At 34.8% G+C, this 18,449-nt stretch overlaps 1 protein-coding gene and 1 non-coding gene across 3 annotated transcripts in view; both read right to left on the bottom strand.

The window, feature by feature from the left end:
• Positions 1–18,449, bottom strand: part of AP1G1 (adaptor related protein complex 1 subunit gamma 1) — a 79,130-nt gene that overhangs the window by 18,799 nt on the left and 41,882 nt on the right. For both annotated transcript variants that reach the window (XM_015086470.3, XM_053210880.1), the window contains exons 4-13: positions 17,896–18,037; positions 16,263–16,359; positions 14,980–15,056; positions 11,676–11,771; positions 11,127–11,207; positions 10,823–10,921; positions 8,251–8,306; positions 6,583–6,696; positions 3,393–3,533; positions 2,544–2,598 (exon numbers count right to left, since the gene is read on the bottom strand). In XM_015086470.3, coding sequence (XP_014941956.1) covers positions 2,544–2,598; positions 3,393–3,533; positions 6,583–6,696; positions 8,251–8,306; positions 10,823–10,921; positions 11,127–11,207; positions 11,676–11,771; positions 14,980–15,056; positions 16,263–16,359; positions 17,896–18,037 — 958 coding nt within the window. The remainder of the gene's footprint in view (positions 1–2,543; positions 2,599–3,392; positions 3,534–6,582; positions 6,697–8,250; positions 8,307–10,822; positions 10,922–11,126; positions 11,208–11,675; positions 11,772–14,979; positions 15,057–16,262; positions 16,360–17,895; positions 18,038–18,449) is intronic.
• LOC113604445 (small nucleolar RNA SNORD71) lies at positions 6,212–6,297 on the bottom strand. The gene has a single exon (XR_003426387.1). It is a non-coding gene; the product is annotated as a small nucleolar RNA SNORD71 (small nucleolar RNA).

The raw sequence follows: 18,449 nt of genomic DNA on the forward strand, positions 1-18,449 counted from the left end.
CCCAAATGGGAGAAAGCAGAGTGTTGTTTATTTATTTAATTATTATTATTTTAAATAGTTTTCACATCCAGTGTGGAGACCAATGAGGGGCTTGAACTCATGACCCCGTGATCAAGACCTGAGCTAAGGACAAGAGTCAGACGCTTAACTGACTGAGCCACCCAGGCACCAGAAGGCAGAGTGTTTTAAATAACAGAAAGCATCAACATGATCTAAATGACATTTACAGCCCACTTTATCCAACAGCAAAATACACATTCTTCTCAAGGTCAAATGGAACATTCATCAAGACAAACCACATTCTGGGCCATAAAAAACATCTCAAATCTAAAAGAACTAAAATCATACAGGATTTAACTAGAAATCAGTAACAGATAAGAAATCCCCAAATATTCAGAAATTAAATTAAATAACACATAGATCAAAGAAAACTATAGACCACTATCTCTATGAATATAGATACAAAAATCCTAAAAAGTGTATTAGCAAATCAAATAAAACAATGTATAAAAAGAACTATACACCACGACTGTGTGGGATTTATTCCAGGTATGGAAGGTTAGTTCAACATTCAAAAATCAATTAATGTAATCTAGCACATCAACAGGTTAAAGAAGAAAAACTGTAGGACACAATAAGATTATATAACTGGAAAAATGAAAAGTAGGAGCATTAAAAAGAATGGCTTTGATTTTGACAACATTTTTCTTCAGAAGCTCTTTTTTCTCTTCTTTTGATCCTTATAAAAAAACCCAAAATGCATCCTGATTCGTATCTTTTGTTAAAATGTAATTCCCCTGGGGCGCTTGGGTGGCTCAGTCGGTTAAGCGTCCGACTTCGGCTCAGGTCATGATCTCGCGGTCCGTGGGTTCAAGCCCCACGTTGGGCTCTGTGCTGACTGCTCAGAGCCTGGAGCCTGTTTCAGATTCTGTGTCTCCCTCTCTCTCTGACCCTCCCCCGTTCATGCTCTGTCTCTCTCTGTCTCAAAAATAAATAAATGTTAAAAAAAAATTTAAAAAAAAAAAATATATATATATAATTCCCCTGTTACTAAGTTCATGTATTAACCTTTTACAAAGTTAATTCATTGCAAGTAAACTAGAAAACTACTGTGTCACAGACAGAACTCCACAACAACAAATACACATACACACATCACAATTTTAATGATATCATTCCTTCCTACAGATGTTTCATAATTTCCTTAACCAATGCCTATTTGGAGACTTGTACTTATTTCCAACATTCCCCCATTATAAACAAGATTGGGATGAACACCTTTGTATATACATTTCTGTATACTTGCCCTTTTATTTTTCCAAGATAAATTCTTAAGAAAAGAATTAATGAGTTAAAAGGTACAAACTAAGACTTTTGCTATAGGCTACCGAAGTTTACTCCAGAAAGCACCATTTTATATCCAATATGAAGTGGAGACTACACCACCTATTTCTCTTTCCTAACACTAGGAAGTAGGTTAAAAAGTATGACAAGTGAAAAATGATACCCCACTTGTAATTTTACTTACTATTTATTTATTAACAATGGTATTTTTCAATGTTAACTAGCCATTTCTTTCTTCTTTTGTGAAGTATCTATTCAAATGCCAATTTCTCCATTACAGTATTTGATTTTTCCTATTAACTGTAAATTATTTATAAAGATATTACCATGCTGTCATATGGTATAGTGTTTTCCCCCTAGTTGTCATTTGTTTCAACTATGTAGATTTTTTTCCCTTTTGCTATGCAAGTTTCAAATTTTGATGCGACCAAATGTGTAAAAGTTTCCCTTAATGGGATCTACTTCAGTGACAATAATTAGACATAGATACTTGTGTTTTCTTTATATACCACTACACTTCCATTTTGACTGTTAAATTTCTAATCCCTATTAACTGAATAATAAACAGAGAAGCTCCAAAACTCTGAAAGACTGCCTAAAAAAGAATATCTTATAAAACCATACTTTTAAATCCATAATAAATTTATAGTCAAGCAAAAGCTTCCAATGGCTTCCTATCATATTAAAAACAAAAATTCCCAACTCCTATGAGGCCCTATATAATGGAGGCCCTGTATCAATCCTACCATTCTCTGCCTCTCATGCTACCTACTGGCTTCACTTGCCTTCTTGTTGCTCTCCAAGCAGGCCACACTTGTTGCTACTTAAGGGCTTTGCAACACTTGCTGTTCCCCCAAATCTTTGCACGGCTCCTCATTTCATCAAGCTCTCTCCTCAACTGTTACCTCCTGTGAGCGACCTGTGTGGACTACTCTACCTAAAAGACTTGGCCCTTTGCCCCACCTTCCATTCTTCGCTGCTGTCGCTGGAGTCCTTCATGCTGCTTCAGTCAGCTTCACTATTGTTCGTAGTAGTTTTTCCTGCCTAACTGGATAGTACATATTTCTCCACGGAGTTCCTATCTCCCCCACTAGAACTAAAATGTAAGCTTTGTGAGAACAAAGGCTTTGTCTGCCTCATCCAGCACTTAGTATATGTTGACTAAAAAAAAAAAAAAAAAAAAAAAAAAAGCTACTTACCGTTGTCAGAACACGCATAATTGTGTCTATATGCCACCGTTTGGAAGGTGCATACCTGAGAAAATAATGGCACCAGATAAAAACATTGGAACCTGTGAAGTATACTGTGCTCAGTGACTTTCAAAAATCCTGTGCTACAGTCTTTTTTAGGCTTACTGGTGAAGTGATTATTTTTGACATATTTCATCTTCAAACCTAGCAGCTACCTCCATTTCAAAGGGTAATGAAATGGGGCAAAGTCAAATTTAGATGTTTCACATAATAATTGCAATAGGAGTTGCTGAACTGAGAAATGGGACTCCATCTCAGTTTTTCAGAAAACAAATCATCAAGACAAAACAGGAGGACAAAGAAAAAGAAGAAAAGGGACTGTTCCCAGACCCAGGCAACACCAGGACTAGAAACTCATTCCCTTAAAATCACAGTGCAGAGAGGAGAAATAACCATACTATCAAAACTGAGGTACTTCTTCCTAAGTTTTACACAGAACAATTCAATGCTGTAATTTTTCTATTCTCTACCAAAAAAAATCCAAACACTTTTGTATTCTCTTCTTCACAGATGAGAAGTTAAAAAATAGATATACAAAGAGATTTTATAAAAGTAGGATTCTTTTTGGTCTTAGATACTTAATATACTTAAAATACTTAAATACTGGTTAGAATGGCCTTCTAACGAAGCAAATTTCTTTCTTTTCTTTATTTTTTAAATGAAGCAAATTTATAATTGGGAGCCTGAAATAAACATGACATGTTTTAAACAGGTTTACAATATTTTCTCCATGTTTTAAAGATGCTTTCAAAAAGTTCCAAGCATCTTTTACCAATAAATGTAAAAATTAAGTCTTACTTTTCTGCAGCAAGAAAGATTCCAGATGCACAGTCTGCTTTAAATTCTGGCTCACATGAATCCAGAAAATAAAGTAATTCCTTCATCATGCCTCGGATATTATTCCCATTTACCAGGGCAAAACTCAATTCCATTGCACGCCTTGCAGAGGGAGGGGAAAAAAAGTTATGATATTTATAGTGGGAATGAAACAAAAACCCAGGTGTGTTGTTTCTGAACACTGGCAGATGGGTTCTATGCCCTTGCACGATCTTGTGATCCCCATCTTCATACATACATGATAGCCAAAGTTATCAAAGTTACTTTTAACATTCTGAATTTTCATTCAACACTTTTCTTTACAAAGATCCAAGAGACACACTACTAGTCACCAAAAATGCAGTCTGGGTTCCAAAGTCTATTCTATGCATCTGAAATTTTGAACACTCAAAAGGCTAAACAAGGGAAGTAACAAAATGAGTACCCAATGAGAATACCTCTTTGCATTATTTCTTAAAAATGTGATAAAGTCACCATATTCTTTATTACATCCACTTCTGTCTAAAAATGATGTAACAGTTTACATCAAAAGATATGTAAGAAAATTAGAATAAAAACACACCATGAGGGCGTTATGGTAAGTGAGATAAGTCAGAGAAAGACAAATATTGTATGGTATCACTTCCATCTGGAAGGTAAAAAAGCCAAAAGCATAGAAACAGACTAGAATGGTGGTTACCAGGGTCTCGAGGGTCGGGGGAAAGGGGAGATGTTGGTCAAAGGATACAAACCTCAACTATAAAATGAGTAAGTTCTGGAGATCTAATGTGCAGCATGATGACTACAGTTAATAATAATAGCATATTATATAATTGAAAGTTGCTAAGAGAGTAGATCTTAAATATTCTTATCACAAAAAAGAAAAGGTAAGTATGTTAACTAAGCTCCAGTGGTAACTATTTTACAACACATAAGTATATTAATTCAATGCACCTTACACTTACACAATGTTTATATTAATTTTATCTCAATAAAGCTGGGCAGGGAAAATGAAACAATGAGGGCCATGAAAAGGAAAAAAGGGCGCGTACCATGAGAGCAAATAAGAGTTTCTTGAACTGCCTTATCAAATTTGGCAATCAAAGGAAAACCAAAATATTTAACATATAAAAGAAGATTACTGCATGAATCTTTTCATATTTGGTCAATAATTTCAAACATAGTATATAATTTGACTTTTAAAATACCAATTTAATAAGTATAAAATACTTTTATCTTGGCTAATCTATAAACAACATTCAATCTTTACAGAAATCCACTAATAGTTAATTCTTAGATGGTGCTTAAGTCCTTTACATATAATAATCCAATTAGTCCTGCATAACCTTTGTAGTGGGTGCTCTTGTATTTGCATTTTACATATGGGACAACTGAGGCAGAGAAAGTTTAAATAACTACATCAAGTTTAATAAGGACATAGTCAGGATTTTAAATGAGGCATTCAGGCTTCAGAGTCTGAACTTCTACTGTTAAATACCCTGTCAAAGAGACAGGGATTTTATGTTTGATATGCAAAGCCCTTTCATGAGTAATAGAGAAATAACACAATAGGAGTCAGAAGGTCTGATTTCTATTCCCAGGTCTGCCCTGTCCAACACATAGGTTTAGAGGAAATCATTTGATTCTTTTGGGCCTGTATTTTAACTAATCTGTTAACTGGGGATAGAAGTTAAGTTAATCGTCTAGTCTGTCTCACTGGCTCACTCTGAGAACCAACTGAGAGGGTGTTTATACATTCTGTGGAAAGCACACACACAAAAAAAATCCTGGGTTGGGGCACCTGAGTAGCTCATTTGGTTACGGGTCTGTCTTTGACCCAAATCATGATCTCATGGTTCGTGGGTTCGAGCCCCATGTCGGGCTCTGTGCTGACAGCTCGGAGCCTGGAGCCTGCTGCGGATTGTGTGTCTCCCTCTCCTTCTGCCCCTCCTCTGCTCACGCTCTGTCTCTCTCACTAAGAAGCAAATAAACATTCAAAAAAATAAAAATAAAATAAAATAAAAAATCCTGGGGCACCTGGCTGGCTCAGGTGGTAGAACATACAACTCTTGATCTCAGGGTTGTAGGTTTGAGCCCTACATTGGATGAAGAGATTACTTAAAAATAAAATCTTTAAAAAAAAATTTTTTTTTTTTAGGGGTGCCTGGGTGGCTCAGTCGGTTAAGCATCTGACTTTGGCTCAGGTCATGATTTCATGGTTTGTGAGTTACAGCCCTGCATCGGGCTCTATGCTGACAGCTCCCTCTTTCTCTGCCCCTCCCCCGCTTGTACTCTGTGTCTCTATGTCTCTCAAAAATGAATAAATGTAAAAAAAACTTTTTTAAATTTTAATTAAAAAATTTTTTTAATTTTTTAATTTTTTTAATTTAAAAAAATTTTTTTTAATTAAAAAAAAATCCTGTGCAAAGCACTAGGTGAGTTATTGTTGCTGAGTTTAGCTTGTATCCTTAGATTGCCCATGTACTTAGCATATGCTCTCTGCAAATAAAGGAACTCAGTATGAATAGATATTTGTTAAATGAATGGTTTCAGATATCATTTCAAATCTCATTTATTCTGAATTTGAACATACAACCAAAAGTTCACTGAGGCCAACTAAAATTAGATTTTACAAACATCTTCACTTCTTACAATAGGACAATCAGTAGAGTCAGTCTGTCGAGGAAAAGAATTGATGCCTTTGCAAAGTGCTATCTGCTGCCTAACAGTCATTCCTAGATGTGCTGTTCTAAAAACCACAGCTGCCTCTAGTATCTTGGGGCAGAAGTACTGTGAGAAAATGTGTGCTGTCAGCAATATGAGTTTCAGCATTGTGATAAATCACTTAGCCGATGGATCACTCCGTATTTTCATCCTCCAGCACACAGAGCGCAGTACCTCTGTTAAGCAGACTTTCGCCCAGCTTACCTGTACCTGTTTATTTATCAAAGAACCAAGGACAACTTCAGTGTGCACATTAGTATTCCATATTGGCCTCCTTCACTGACCTAACCTTCTCCCTACCAATCCTTTCTTAAAAAGGATTTACTCAGCAGGGAGTTCATCTGTGCAAATAATGAGTAAAAAAACAAATGTCAACATTCTCACTCTCAAAACCATTACAAAGTTATCAAGTGGGGGCTGGGGCAGAGAACTATCAACAATCTATTACCGTTTTATTGAGACATCCAAATCTTTTAAGCAGTCCACAATTGTGCTTCTGTGCCTCTGTACTGCATTATGATCTGTCTGCACAGTCTTCAACAAAGATGTCAAAGCTACGTATCTGGATGAAACAAAGTTGCAGAAGACAAATTAAAATGTGAAAGTCGGGATAGTTCTTCTCTAAAATAATGACAAAGAAAACATCTAATGACTAAATATTTTTAAATATTTAAAAGACAAGACAGAGTTAGTGAGTATAATGGTATTATTTTAACGGTGTAAAAGACACTATAATCTTAAGTAGTGGTAACCAGGAAAATTCAGACTTGCATTCATGGTCAAGTCCATTTAAACTTCTAAAAGTAACTAATTCCATCCTTTTAATTCTTCCAAATAGTACAACAAAATAAGCATATATTATGCCTTTCCTTAGACCCAAAATGCAAGAGGATATTATTTCAATTTACCATTTATATTTTCTTGCTTTTGATACTGGTACCAAAACTGCCCCTATAAAGCCTTCACTTTAAGGTTTAAGTATCTGAGAGGTGCCTGGGTGGAGCAGTCGGTTAAGCGTCCGACTCTTGGTGTTGGCTCAAGTCATGACCTCACAGTTTGTAGGTTTGAGCTCCACATTAGGTGCTGTGCTGATGTTGCAGAGCCTGCTTGGGATTCTGTCTCTCCTTCTCTCTGCCCCTCCCCGACTTGTGTGCGCACACTAAATAAATCAATAAATAAATAAACTTTTTTAAAAAAATCATTCAAGTATTTGAAAATTCTTTTGGGGGGTGCCTGGGTGGCTCAGTTGGTTAAGCATCCAACTCTTCATTTTGGCTCAGGTCATGATTTCATAGTTTGTGGGACAGAGCCCTACCACTGGGCTCCATGCTGACAGCAGGGAGCCTGCTTGGGATTCTCTCTCCTCTCTGTCTGCCCCTGCCCCTGCTTGTGATCTCTCTCTCTCTTTCAAAATAAATAAGTGAACATTTGAAAAAATAAATAAATAAATAAAAATTCTTTTGGAAGGAGGAGATAATTCAGGTGTTATTTACATATTTTTAAATGCTCAACATAAGAAATTTTTTTCCTGATTAAAACAGGAAAAAGGGCAAGCAGGATACACTACACAAAGGAATATAACAAAATAAAATACCAATAAATTGATCTACCTAAAAAAATTAGCTAGAGTTCACACATTCCAGGTTTGCTACACAAAATGTTATTTTTCTTCTTAATTTGGAGCAGAGGTCAGCAAATCACAGCCTCTACCTACAAGACTCTAGCCCTCTGCTGTGTGGTTTTATAAATGAATTTTTAATGGAATATAGCCACACTCATCATTTACATAGTCTGTGTGCTTTCATACCAAGAGGCAGAGTTGAGTAGCTGCCACAGAGACTCTAAGGCCCACAGAGCCTAAAATATTGACCATCTGCTCCTTCACAGAAAGTCTGCTGACTTCTAATGCTAACACTGTAAACAAAAGTAAATTTAGTCATGAGGTAAATCCTCATATTCTTTACAAAACAGTAGTCTTAAGATCAGGCTAAAAATAAAAATCCTGAGTTGAAGTTCTAGATAAGTCATTCAATCCATGTGCAATTTTGAGCAAAGTCACTCTTGAAAACACTGAGTTTATAAAACCAAAGTACAAGATATTTTTCAGTTGACTTACCTAATATTCTTATCATTGTTCAGTAAGAAACGACCCAGGATGTTTATGGCTAGGACCTACAGAGAAACAGCACTGGTTAAAAATGGAAGAAAACAAAATATTTGTATCATTTAAGGATCATCACCTGGCCTCTGATGGTGCAAGCAATTTAAAGGTGGTAGTTGGTATTTCTACAGATGGCTAGCAAAACACAAAAACAAAACAAAAATCTGAAGGCAAACTCTTAAAATCATATTCTATTTCAACAGTAATTGCTGAAAGATTATATTTTAAAATTATATTGTTAGTGGGAGAATAATATTGGTACAGCCTCACTGGTGAAAAATCTGGCAATATACATATACATATACATATATATATATATATATATATATATATATATATATATATATAATTCTTTTTTTTTAATATTACTTCTGCCTCAACAATTCTTCTAAGAATTACCTGACAAACACACATGTACATATGCACATATTTCGGCTCAGATCATGATCTCATGGTTTGTGAGTTCAAGCCCTGCGTCAGGCTCCCTACTAACAGTGTGGAGCCTGCCTGGAATTCTCTCTTTTTCAAAATAAATAAAATAAACTTAAAAGAAAAAAAAAGTGGATTCCTTCATGAATGAATTCATTCATGCTACGACATGGATGAACCCTGAAGACATTATACTAAGTGAAATAAGCCAGCTACAAAAGGACAATACTATATGATTCCACTTATATGAGGTATCTACAATAGTCAAATTCACAAAGACAGTAAGTAGAATGATGGTTGTCTGGCATCGGAGGTAGAGAATAATGGAAAGTTATTGTTTAATGGGTACATAGTTTCAGTTTGGGAAAACAAAGGATTTCAGAAGATAAATGGTAGTGTTGGTAGCAAAACAATGTGAATGTATTTAATGCCACTAAACTACAGTTAAAATGGTAACTTTTATATTATGTATATTCCACCATAATTATTTTTTAATGGGAATGGTCTCTCTACATGAATATAGTTTATCTACATGAATATGGACTAGCTCCAAGATAACATTAGGTGAAAAGAGTAAGGTACAGGGCAATATATATATGTTACCATTTTGCTCGAAAGGTAGGGAGAAGAAGAGAACTAACCTAAGTTACTTTAAGTTATCTGGATACTGGAATGTTAAAGACAAAAAGAACCATATACAAAATACTGGACTGTCTCTAGTAATGTTTCTCATAAGGCTATGAGCTACCAATTCTTTTATCATTAAGTGATTGAAAGAATGAATAAATTCATGAGGGGGAACTCTCCTTACAGGAGAATTCCAATTATTTAATGAGGAAAAAATGAGGAAAAGAGAAAAGTATGATTGGAACACCATCCTAAATAACTACAGCAGACAAGATTCTCTGATGGATACTAAAATTGGTGGGCAAAAAGTCTAAGAACAAGGTATTTGCATAGCCTCAAAGTGTCTCCTTCAAAGTATTTTCAATTACAAGGGAAAAAAATAACTTTACAGTGGAGAGACACAACAGACACCACTTTAACCAAATGATCAAGGTTAATATCACCAGTAATGAGACAAGTAGATAGCATCCTGATATGATACTGAGAAGGGTACATCATTTCTGTGGTGGTCTTGCCAAAAAAAGCATAACCTCAATCTAATTATGAGAAAATATCAGAGAGAGCCAATTTGAGGGGCATTCTACAAAGTAACTGATCAATACTCTTCAAAAATGTCAGTCATGAAAGAACAAGGAAAGACGGAGGAACTGCCACAGATTGGAGGACACTAAGGAGACATGACAATTAAATGCAATGTGGGATTAGGATTGGATCCTGAAGAAAAAGGACAGAAGTAGAAAAACTGGTGAAATTTGAATAAAGTCTGTAATTTAGTTAACAGTAGGGTACCAGTATTAACTTCTTAGTTTCAGTAATCATCTATAGTTATACATGATGTTAACATTAGGGGAAACTGAGTGAAGGGTATATGGGAACTCAGAACTAATTCTTGCAACTTTTCTGTAAGTCTAAAGTACCAAAAAAAGGTTTCAAAAAGTGGGTAAGAGAAGAAATACACATGTACACAATTTAAATATAAAAATTTCTGAAAAAACATGTTACAAAAGGATACCACATTCCCCACTAGAAGAATGTGAAAGCTACCCACAGACATTTTCCTCCCTGCACACCTTTTGTACTGTTTCAGTTTTTTAAGTGTTTATTTCTTAAAAAAAAAAAAAACACACAAATATTTAGGAAAAACAGATTAACTCAAATATGATGTCTTGTTCGAAGTGATGGAAACGACTCAAATCACAGCCCTAGTAAAAACTTTTTTGAAATGTCTCCTTCACTCAACAGCATCTATTTATCTACCTGTACCTAAGATCATCCAAACTTTATTATAATCTATACCAAAAACCTTCAATGGAGGGAGTGATACTTTAGATATCAAAACACAGCATTATATATTCTGTATCGCTTTCCTAAAGTTAATTTCCAAATGCAATTCATTTCCAAAGTACTCAAGTCTAATTATTCTAATTGGAATGCATGTGGGGGGGGGGAGGGAAGATTTAAAAAGACTTACTCGCAGTCCACTCTCTGACTTTATATCCATGATAGTCAAAACCGTTTCATAAAGAATAGCATTTCCTACATTTTTACTAGTCTCCGTATTTGTGGCAACCTGAAAAGTCACAAGAGGTCAGTACATAAGTGATAAAACAACACTTCTGAAAAATATCCAGAGGTAACAAGAGGCATTTTGTGACTAATTACAGCCACTGATGAGGAAACACAAATAAATACTGCTCATCTAACCACCATCAATCACTCGGCTCCCTGCTCTACTAAAATGAAGATTCATTATAATGCAGATTGAGTCTACTCACCTGTGCTAATATATCATTCATAGCTTCACTTGAGTCATCATCATTTCGTCCTAAAATTCTTAATAACCGCAAAATTCGTACCTAATGTGCAAAATACGAGAAGTGTCAATAAATAATGTCTGACACAAAGGAATTTACTTGATATGAAACTCAAATTACTTAAATGAAGTCTTAGATCCCATTAGAAATGGCCAAAATTCAAACAGAAGAATTTTAAACATGATCTTTAGAGAAGTAATGTATGCTTCTATGCCCTAATGAAGTAATGAGACAAGGCACACTTCATCACTTTACAGCTAAAGGATACCACCACCTGCAGGGATCTACTACATTGGCAAGTCAAGTCTCTATGCAATACATAATTTTGACGATTACAACTATAATTTTATCCTGTTAATTTAGCACAGAACTGTGTCACTATTCACTTATTAATGTAATTAGTTTAATCAATCAATTACCAAATTTCTACTGACAAAAACTTAAGAGGAAAGAAACAGTCTATTTCAAAAGTATTAAATTAATTTCTCCAAAATTCTCTTTCAACCTCACCTGCAAAAAGGGGTCACTGATACCAGAAACATCATGTTCTGGTGAATATCCCGACATGATGAGGTTCTTTAGAATACGAACTAATTGGGGCACAAGCTGCAGAGAAGAAAGATGCATCAAAAAACAGTGCACATCAAAGAATTTCTCATGAACAGGCAGGGGATTTGGCTTAAGAAGAGGGTGCAAGGGTCTGAATCCAAAAAAATTCTACTGATACAATATGCTGGTATAATACTGCTGACACTTGATGAATATAACTTAGGAGTATTTAGGCCAAGAACTCAAGAAGGAATATGTATTTTTATGTGAATTAAAAACAAATGACTTATTTACTCCAGAGTTATATATACAAAGATACTACAAATACAGTACATCAGAAAGCCTATGGGAAAAAAGTAAAACAGATGCCTACGGGGCATACTACATTTTTACTTCTATAGAACTTGACATACCTAGGTAACACATGCATGTTCAGTTTTTATCCATTCAAACATTTGGATATAAAATGTGATCACCAAAAATACTGGTGATCTTATTAAAATTATGGTTTTAAAATGTACTATCTTAAACAGAGAAAAAAAAATTCTCTGCTCTTAAGATAGACTAGTTATAGTCTTTTCCAACAAACAACAGGAATACAAACGCCTTCAGCACTGACCAAGGGGAAAAGACACATGAAAAAATTGATTTTCACCTCAAGAAGATACCAAGGCCATGAATAATTTCCTTTCCCTATTCTCAACTCCTAAGATACAATTTTTGGTAAAATTTTACTTTAGGATTTAATTATACAGACTGATTTGTTGCCTGCTTTCTTGTCTTATTATATTAATATACATTCCTTACGGTCAGAATTCCTTTCTTGTCCTTCCTTTACTTTGTCCATTAGAGTCGTAACACATAGTAGAGGCAAGTCTATGGCCAAGCTGAACTTTAAAATGCTTTAAATATTATCATTCATTTCATTCTGTTGATTGAGCACTTAATATTAAACCCAATTCCAAAACATTTGCCACAACAGGAATTTTTCCAGGCTCCAACTGAAAACTCAATTTAGCTACATAAACAACTCTAAGCACATAAAATTAAGAAAACAAGTGTCCAAAGTGAAGTGAATCACATCTCTTTTAGAGGCAATCAGAACAGCCCCAATTTTGTTGCAGCTCAATTATTTTTTCTCAATTACTGTTCTGGCTCTGCTCCCTCCTTATTCCCCAACTCCAAAAGGAGATCAAGATCAAAACAAAAGCCAAGCTATGCCCAATGTATGCACTCCCAACACGTAAATCCCACTTCTAAATGTAAGAGAACATAATCTACATGAATTTAAACAAGTGTGGCCATAACACTTCAGAATTAAGTGACTCTTAAGTCATTTAAACAAAATTCTAACTTGGACAACTCCAAGATTAAAACAAACTAAACTATGGTGACCTGTAAATTCTAAACAGAATCCTCATTAAATGTGTCATCCATAGGCAGATTTATATTAAAGGTAAAAATAATATAAATTTATAAACTGCTCTAAAATGTGATTAAGCTGGAATCATCCAGTTACCAAGCTCTGCACAAAAAGCAGCTCGCCTTGCATACTTTCCAATGGCCTACTTTTTTGTACTACACGTATCCCTAATTATTTGTTTAATCTGATTTCTTGGAGAAATCTTTTTTCCTTGGGCTACTAAATTCAGAAATTGTTTTGCTCACTGACAAAAAACCAGCACACCACCTAAAACTGCCTTGGGGCAAAAAGCACAAATGTCTAAGTGTTCAACATACAGATTCTTGGAACCCAGCTTTATTTTTCAGATGAAAATGTAAGTTGTTAAAACTGATGACAAAAATAAGATGACAAAGGGAAGGGCTGCAGCCATGAAAATCAGTCGATGCCCACCCACTCTACCTCAAAATGTTTTTCATATTCCAAAACTTCCAGAAAAGATTAAGTGCAGGTAAGGGGGAAATAAAGGCTCTAAGTCTGAACTGAGAGTTCAGAAATACATACAGAGCTTTTTAAAGTATGAGGTTACCCACACATGGCTTTAAAATATCTACTTCAAAAAGAAGCAGTGTTTTGTGCCAAGTCTCCAAACTGATCTGGAATTGCCATCATCAAAGCCACTGGGAAAGTGTTCAAAGTTTCTCAAGTGAAGATGAAGAAATGGCAAAGAAGGAGGTTTAGAATTCAGGAAAGGCTGCAACTGAAATCCAAGGCTGATTTTGGAGTTGGGAGTTTAAACGACAAGACAAAAACTGGACTAGGGAGTTAGCCAAAACTGCAAGAACAAATAACTCATAGTATTAAGCACAGCTGCAGTGTTAGTGTATTTTTAAAAGCCACATTTGTGGATGGATGCACAAAAGCTACTAAGGACCTAATGCCAGCATGCACCATCTAAAAGAGGGTTAATTCTTACCTTTTCATTCTAACATACAGCAGGATTCCAAACAGACAACAGGAACAAAACATACAAAGCAAGCATTAGGGACAGATACGGGCCTCATACTATTTACAATTATTTAATCAAGACATGAACATCTAAGGGAAAAAAAAAGGCCAAAAAAAAAAAAAAGAACTGCTATTAGAGCCTCATGATAACTGAAATACAAAGTAGGCCCCATTTATTGAGTGATCAACACCTTATAAAAGGAATTAAACGCATGTAACTACCCAAAGTATAGCTTTCAAGTCCTTACTACTGTCTTCTAAAAGAAAGTGGAGAAAACAAAAATTTCCACTTTAGAATGCTGTAAGAAAGGGAGGGACTTAAGAAAGCTAGACTTCCACCACCAGTCAACAGCCTAAAATGAATAGAAGGTGACCCTGTGTTACATAAAAGTAATGTCAAATTCCACTCTGTAGTTTTCACCTTAAAAAAAAAAAAAAATTACCTGTCTTTAATACACACACACACACACACACACACACACACACACACATACAGGGCACCACACACACAGGGCGCCACTTACACACACACACACAATTTCTGTTTGTAATCTGACCTCAGGTTACATTTCGTGACTTCAATGTGAAAACAGCAGATAAAGCACAAGAGAGACTGGTATGTCTGCCAACAATGAGAGAAGACTTCTATTATGAAAGAGAAAACACTGTACTACTGCCAGTTCTTATATGCCTAAATCTGGCTCCCAGCCCTACCACGCAGCAGGGCTGGTCAAGTCCTTTATTCAGTTCAATAGCTTCCTTTCAAAAGAAAATTCATAACTGAGAAAACCATGTGTTTCTCACGAAAATCATTTTTCAATCAAGAAAGGCTTAGGCATACAGAATGGTGCCTACCTTTCTGAAATGTGCAAGCATGTCTGGGCTTCGTTCACACATTTCTGTGAGGAGGACTACAGACGTGTGAAGGACACCTGAAATAAAAGAGCAAACAAAAACTAAAAATGAGGCTCTATATTCAGCTTCATAGAAGCTTTGAGGGCTTTGAGTTCTGAAGGTCAATTCCAAAAGGATAGTTGCTACTTTTATTTTTTACTCTCCCAAAGAAGCTAAGCATTGAGGTGAATACAAAGGAGGTGTTTAATAGATGCCTGATTTAATACTGGCCAAGTCAGTCAAACCAGAATATTTTAAACAATTATGTTACCAAGATAATTGCTAAAAAATGACAACCAACACATGTGTCTCTCCATCTGAGAATATCCATAAGGACATGCTCACAGTCAAAATAACCTAGGTATCATCTGCTCCATACTTTATAAGCTGTTAGCTGAGTTCTGATAATTCTAGAAGCAGAAATCTTATTAAGACTGTAAATTTCCAAATAAAATATATCACAACTCCAGGTAATTATGGATGACAAAGTGAACATGCTTGTTCCACAGACAATAAAAAGGATCTCACAACAGTTCCCACTAATAATAAATAAGTACCCTAACCATTAATTTGTTCAACAAGTATATTCTGAGCCTTCTGGGCACAGGACTGAATTAATCCTTTGGATTAATTAATTAATCCAAATTAAATATACCTTACCATTTTTTCTCTTAGCATTTAGTAGGACACATGAATTTTCTTTACTCAGAACTTGTTTCACTGACTTCAAAATAAGAATAAAATGTTTGGGAAAGAATACCCATGTTCCATTTAATTTCTCTCACATTTAATATGAAGGTATCTAAGTACTTATTATAAATTCCTATTACAAGTAACCTAAAGTATTTTCATAAATCTTACATTCCTATCACCAGACAATAAAAAAATAACTTTTTCTCCTATTATAATATAGCCAGGAAATCAAGGTGTTTTACACATGAAAATCAAAGCTAGGCTATTTTGTACATTATGCTAAATATTAGTAACTAAACATAGTACTTTTAATATAGTAAAAGTAGACCAAAAATGAAAAACAAGTTAACTATGAAGGCACCAATCTCTAATTATAAAAGCAGGTTATGAGAGTAGAAAGAGATCTGATCAATCAGCCCTTCCCGGAAAAGTGTCTATGCACAGAAGAAAGACAACTCCACTGCACTGAAACAGAAGGCCAACACTGCCTGAAGCCTTTTCTCATTCCTCTTTTCCCTCAGTACTTCACAAGTACATCCAAATCACATTACCATGGTTCTTTTCATTCAATAAATTTTTTGTTGCTGGTAAAAACATCTCCATAAGTTCAGGAACCTTCCTGATGACATGAACAGCACATAGTGCTGCCTATAAAAAAAATAAAAAGGACAAAAGATTTATTTCAATTAAGTCAGGGCAACCAATCTTACAAAAAAAAAAAAAACCACCAACAAAAAACCATATCAACTAGTTCACCTACTAAAACAAGAAAGAAGAAAGAAGTCAGATATCAGATGTATTATATATTAACTGATTAGGGCTTTCCAATTTATACTATTTCATTAATGAGAACTTCTAGCTCACCTGTTCCTTAGTTCATACATTACTAAATAAGTGGACAAAAACTTCCTAGAACATGGTTAACATGAACTTATCAGACAAATATAACTTATGTGGGATTTTACAAAGTTTTGCAGAGACTTCCATCTGTGATAACCATTCTTCTGAGTAAGATACCGAAAGGTTTTATAAAAAAACACAATGCAACTGAAAGATATACTACTGCTGTTACTATTAATAATATCTATACCTTCCCCAATTCACTCTCTGCTGATATCAAGAAAACCATTTGAACAATAATTAGCTAGTCTCTACTGAAGAAAAGATGGTCTTGGCTTGTTCACTGGAAAGAAACATACAAAGACTGACTTTGATTCTGCCCACCAAAAGTAACCATAACTACTATTTGTTGGAGTTAAATACCATACAAGTTTAGACATATTAACTAGAAAAGATTTCAGCTAATTCTTCCCAAGTTATATTTGGGAGAAAAAGATTTTTACCAGTCCAGAGAATGTTTTATTTAATGAAATAATGTATTTTCTGAACAAGAGCAGCCACACATTCTTTAAGAGAAAGCACTGGCTTTGGTTTGCAGTCATCATCAACAGTGTATGATCCTGGAAAACAGCGTGGTCCTTGCAACATCTTGCCTCACACCATTAAAATGGACGCAATATTAAGTGTTCACTTCTTGGGAGTTCTGAATTTTACATCCTTTGTTTATGAAGGTTATAGAGTTCAAGCACAATTTTAAAAAACATAAAATGTTTATATCAACATATAAAAGCAAGTTAAGAGAATGAGATCATTGTCTTCCAATACTATTCCATTTAGACACACCAATTTAGAAAGTGTGTTCTAGAGCATGATTCTCTATAATTCTCTAGGTCCCAATGGAACTGCACTTCCAGAGATTCAAAGGCACTAATGCAAAGACACAGGCACTAACTATTAGAATAAAAGTAAATTCTTAAAGTTCTGTTCATTATTCACTTTGTTTAATACTGTTTAGAATCCAGTAAATTAGGAAGTAATTAGGTTTCTAGGATACCCAGTAACATGTTTGTCTATAAATCATTTCCTTGAAAAAAGAGGAATTAAGAGAATTAAGTAAAGTCTTCACAATTATCAACTAGAGGTAATTAGCAATTAAAAAAACCACCTCCAAAATTAGTATAAAAATAGATTTTGATTTATAAACACTTGATTCATATATAATCATTTAAAATACACTGACTGCAGAGAAACAGATTATCATCAGAGCTCTCTAAAATAATTTGCCTTCTCATCTCTGTAATATTCCCTAATCCAAACGCAGACATTTGGTTTCATTAAAGTTACCTTTTTTCTTAAGTAAGAATTGGAGGTTTTCAGGAGTTTCTCTACCTCTCCTGCAAGATCTCTGCACATCTCTGAAGAGCCCATGCAGCCGAGGGTACATAGTGCTAGCCCCTGTACATACTGCGTGCTATGATTAAGATCACTGCAAAAGAAAGAGGTAGAAATGAACATGCTTTGCCCGGTGCTCCCCATAAAGAAGGTTCACGTTCACAATCTAATGAGGTGCCTCTGAATGACTCATAATTACTACAATAAGGAAAGTAATTAATAGAATTATTTATTGCAAAAAATGTTTCCTTTAACTTTATTAGACTACCAATAGAGTAAACTGATTGAGAGTGTCTCCTACATACTTATAATTCCATGTCTCCAAATACCAAAGTAATAGAACTTTGACGGGTTATCTGTCAAAGACAAACTACTTTAGAAAACTTAGCAAACCACTAAAAATGAAAACTGACAAAAACAGAAACATGAAGCACACCTGTATCTTTAAAAGATTTTTATTTTTTTTTTCCTCCATTTTTTTTTTTTTTTAAGTAGGGTCCACATCC

Source organism: Acinonyx jubatus, chromosome E2 (assembly GCF_027475565.1).
Source record: "Acinonyx jubatus isolate Ajub_Pintada_27869175 chromosome E2, VMU_Ajub_asm_v1.0, whole genome shotgun sequence".
Classification (NCBI taxonomy): Eukaryota; Metazoa; Chordata; class Mammalia; order Carnivora; family Felidae; genus Acinonyx; species Acinonyx jubatus.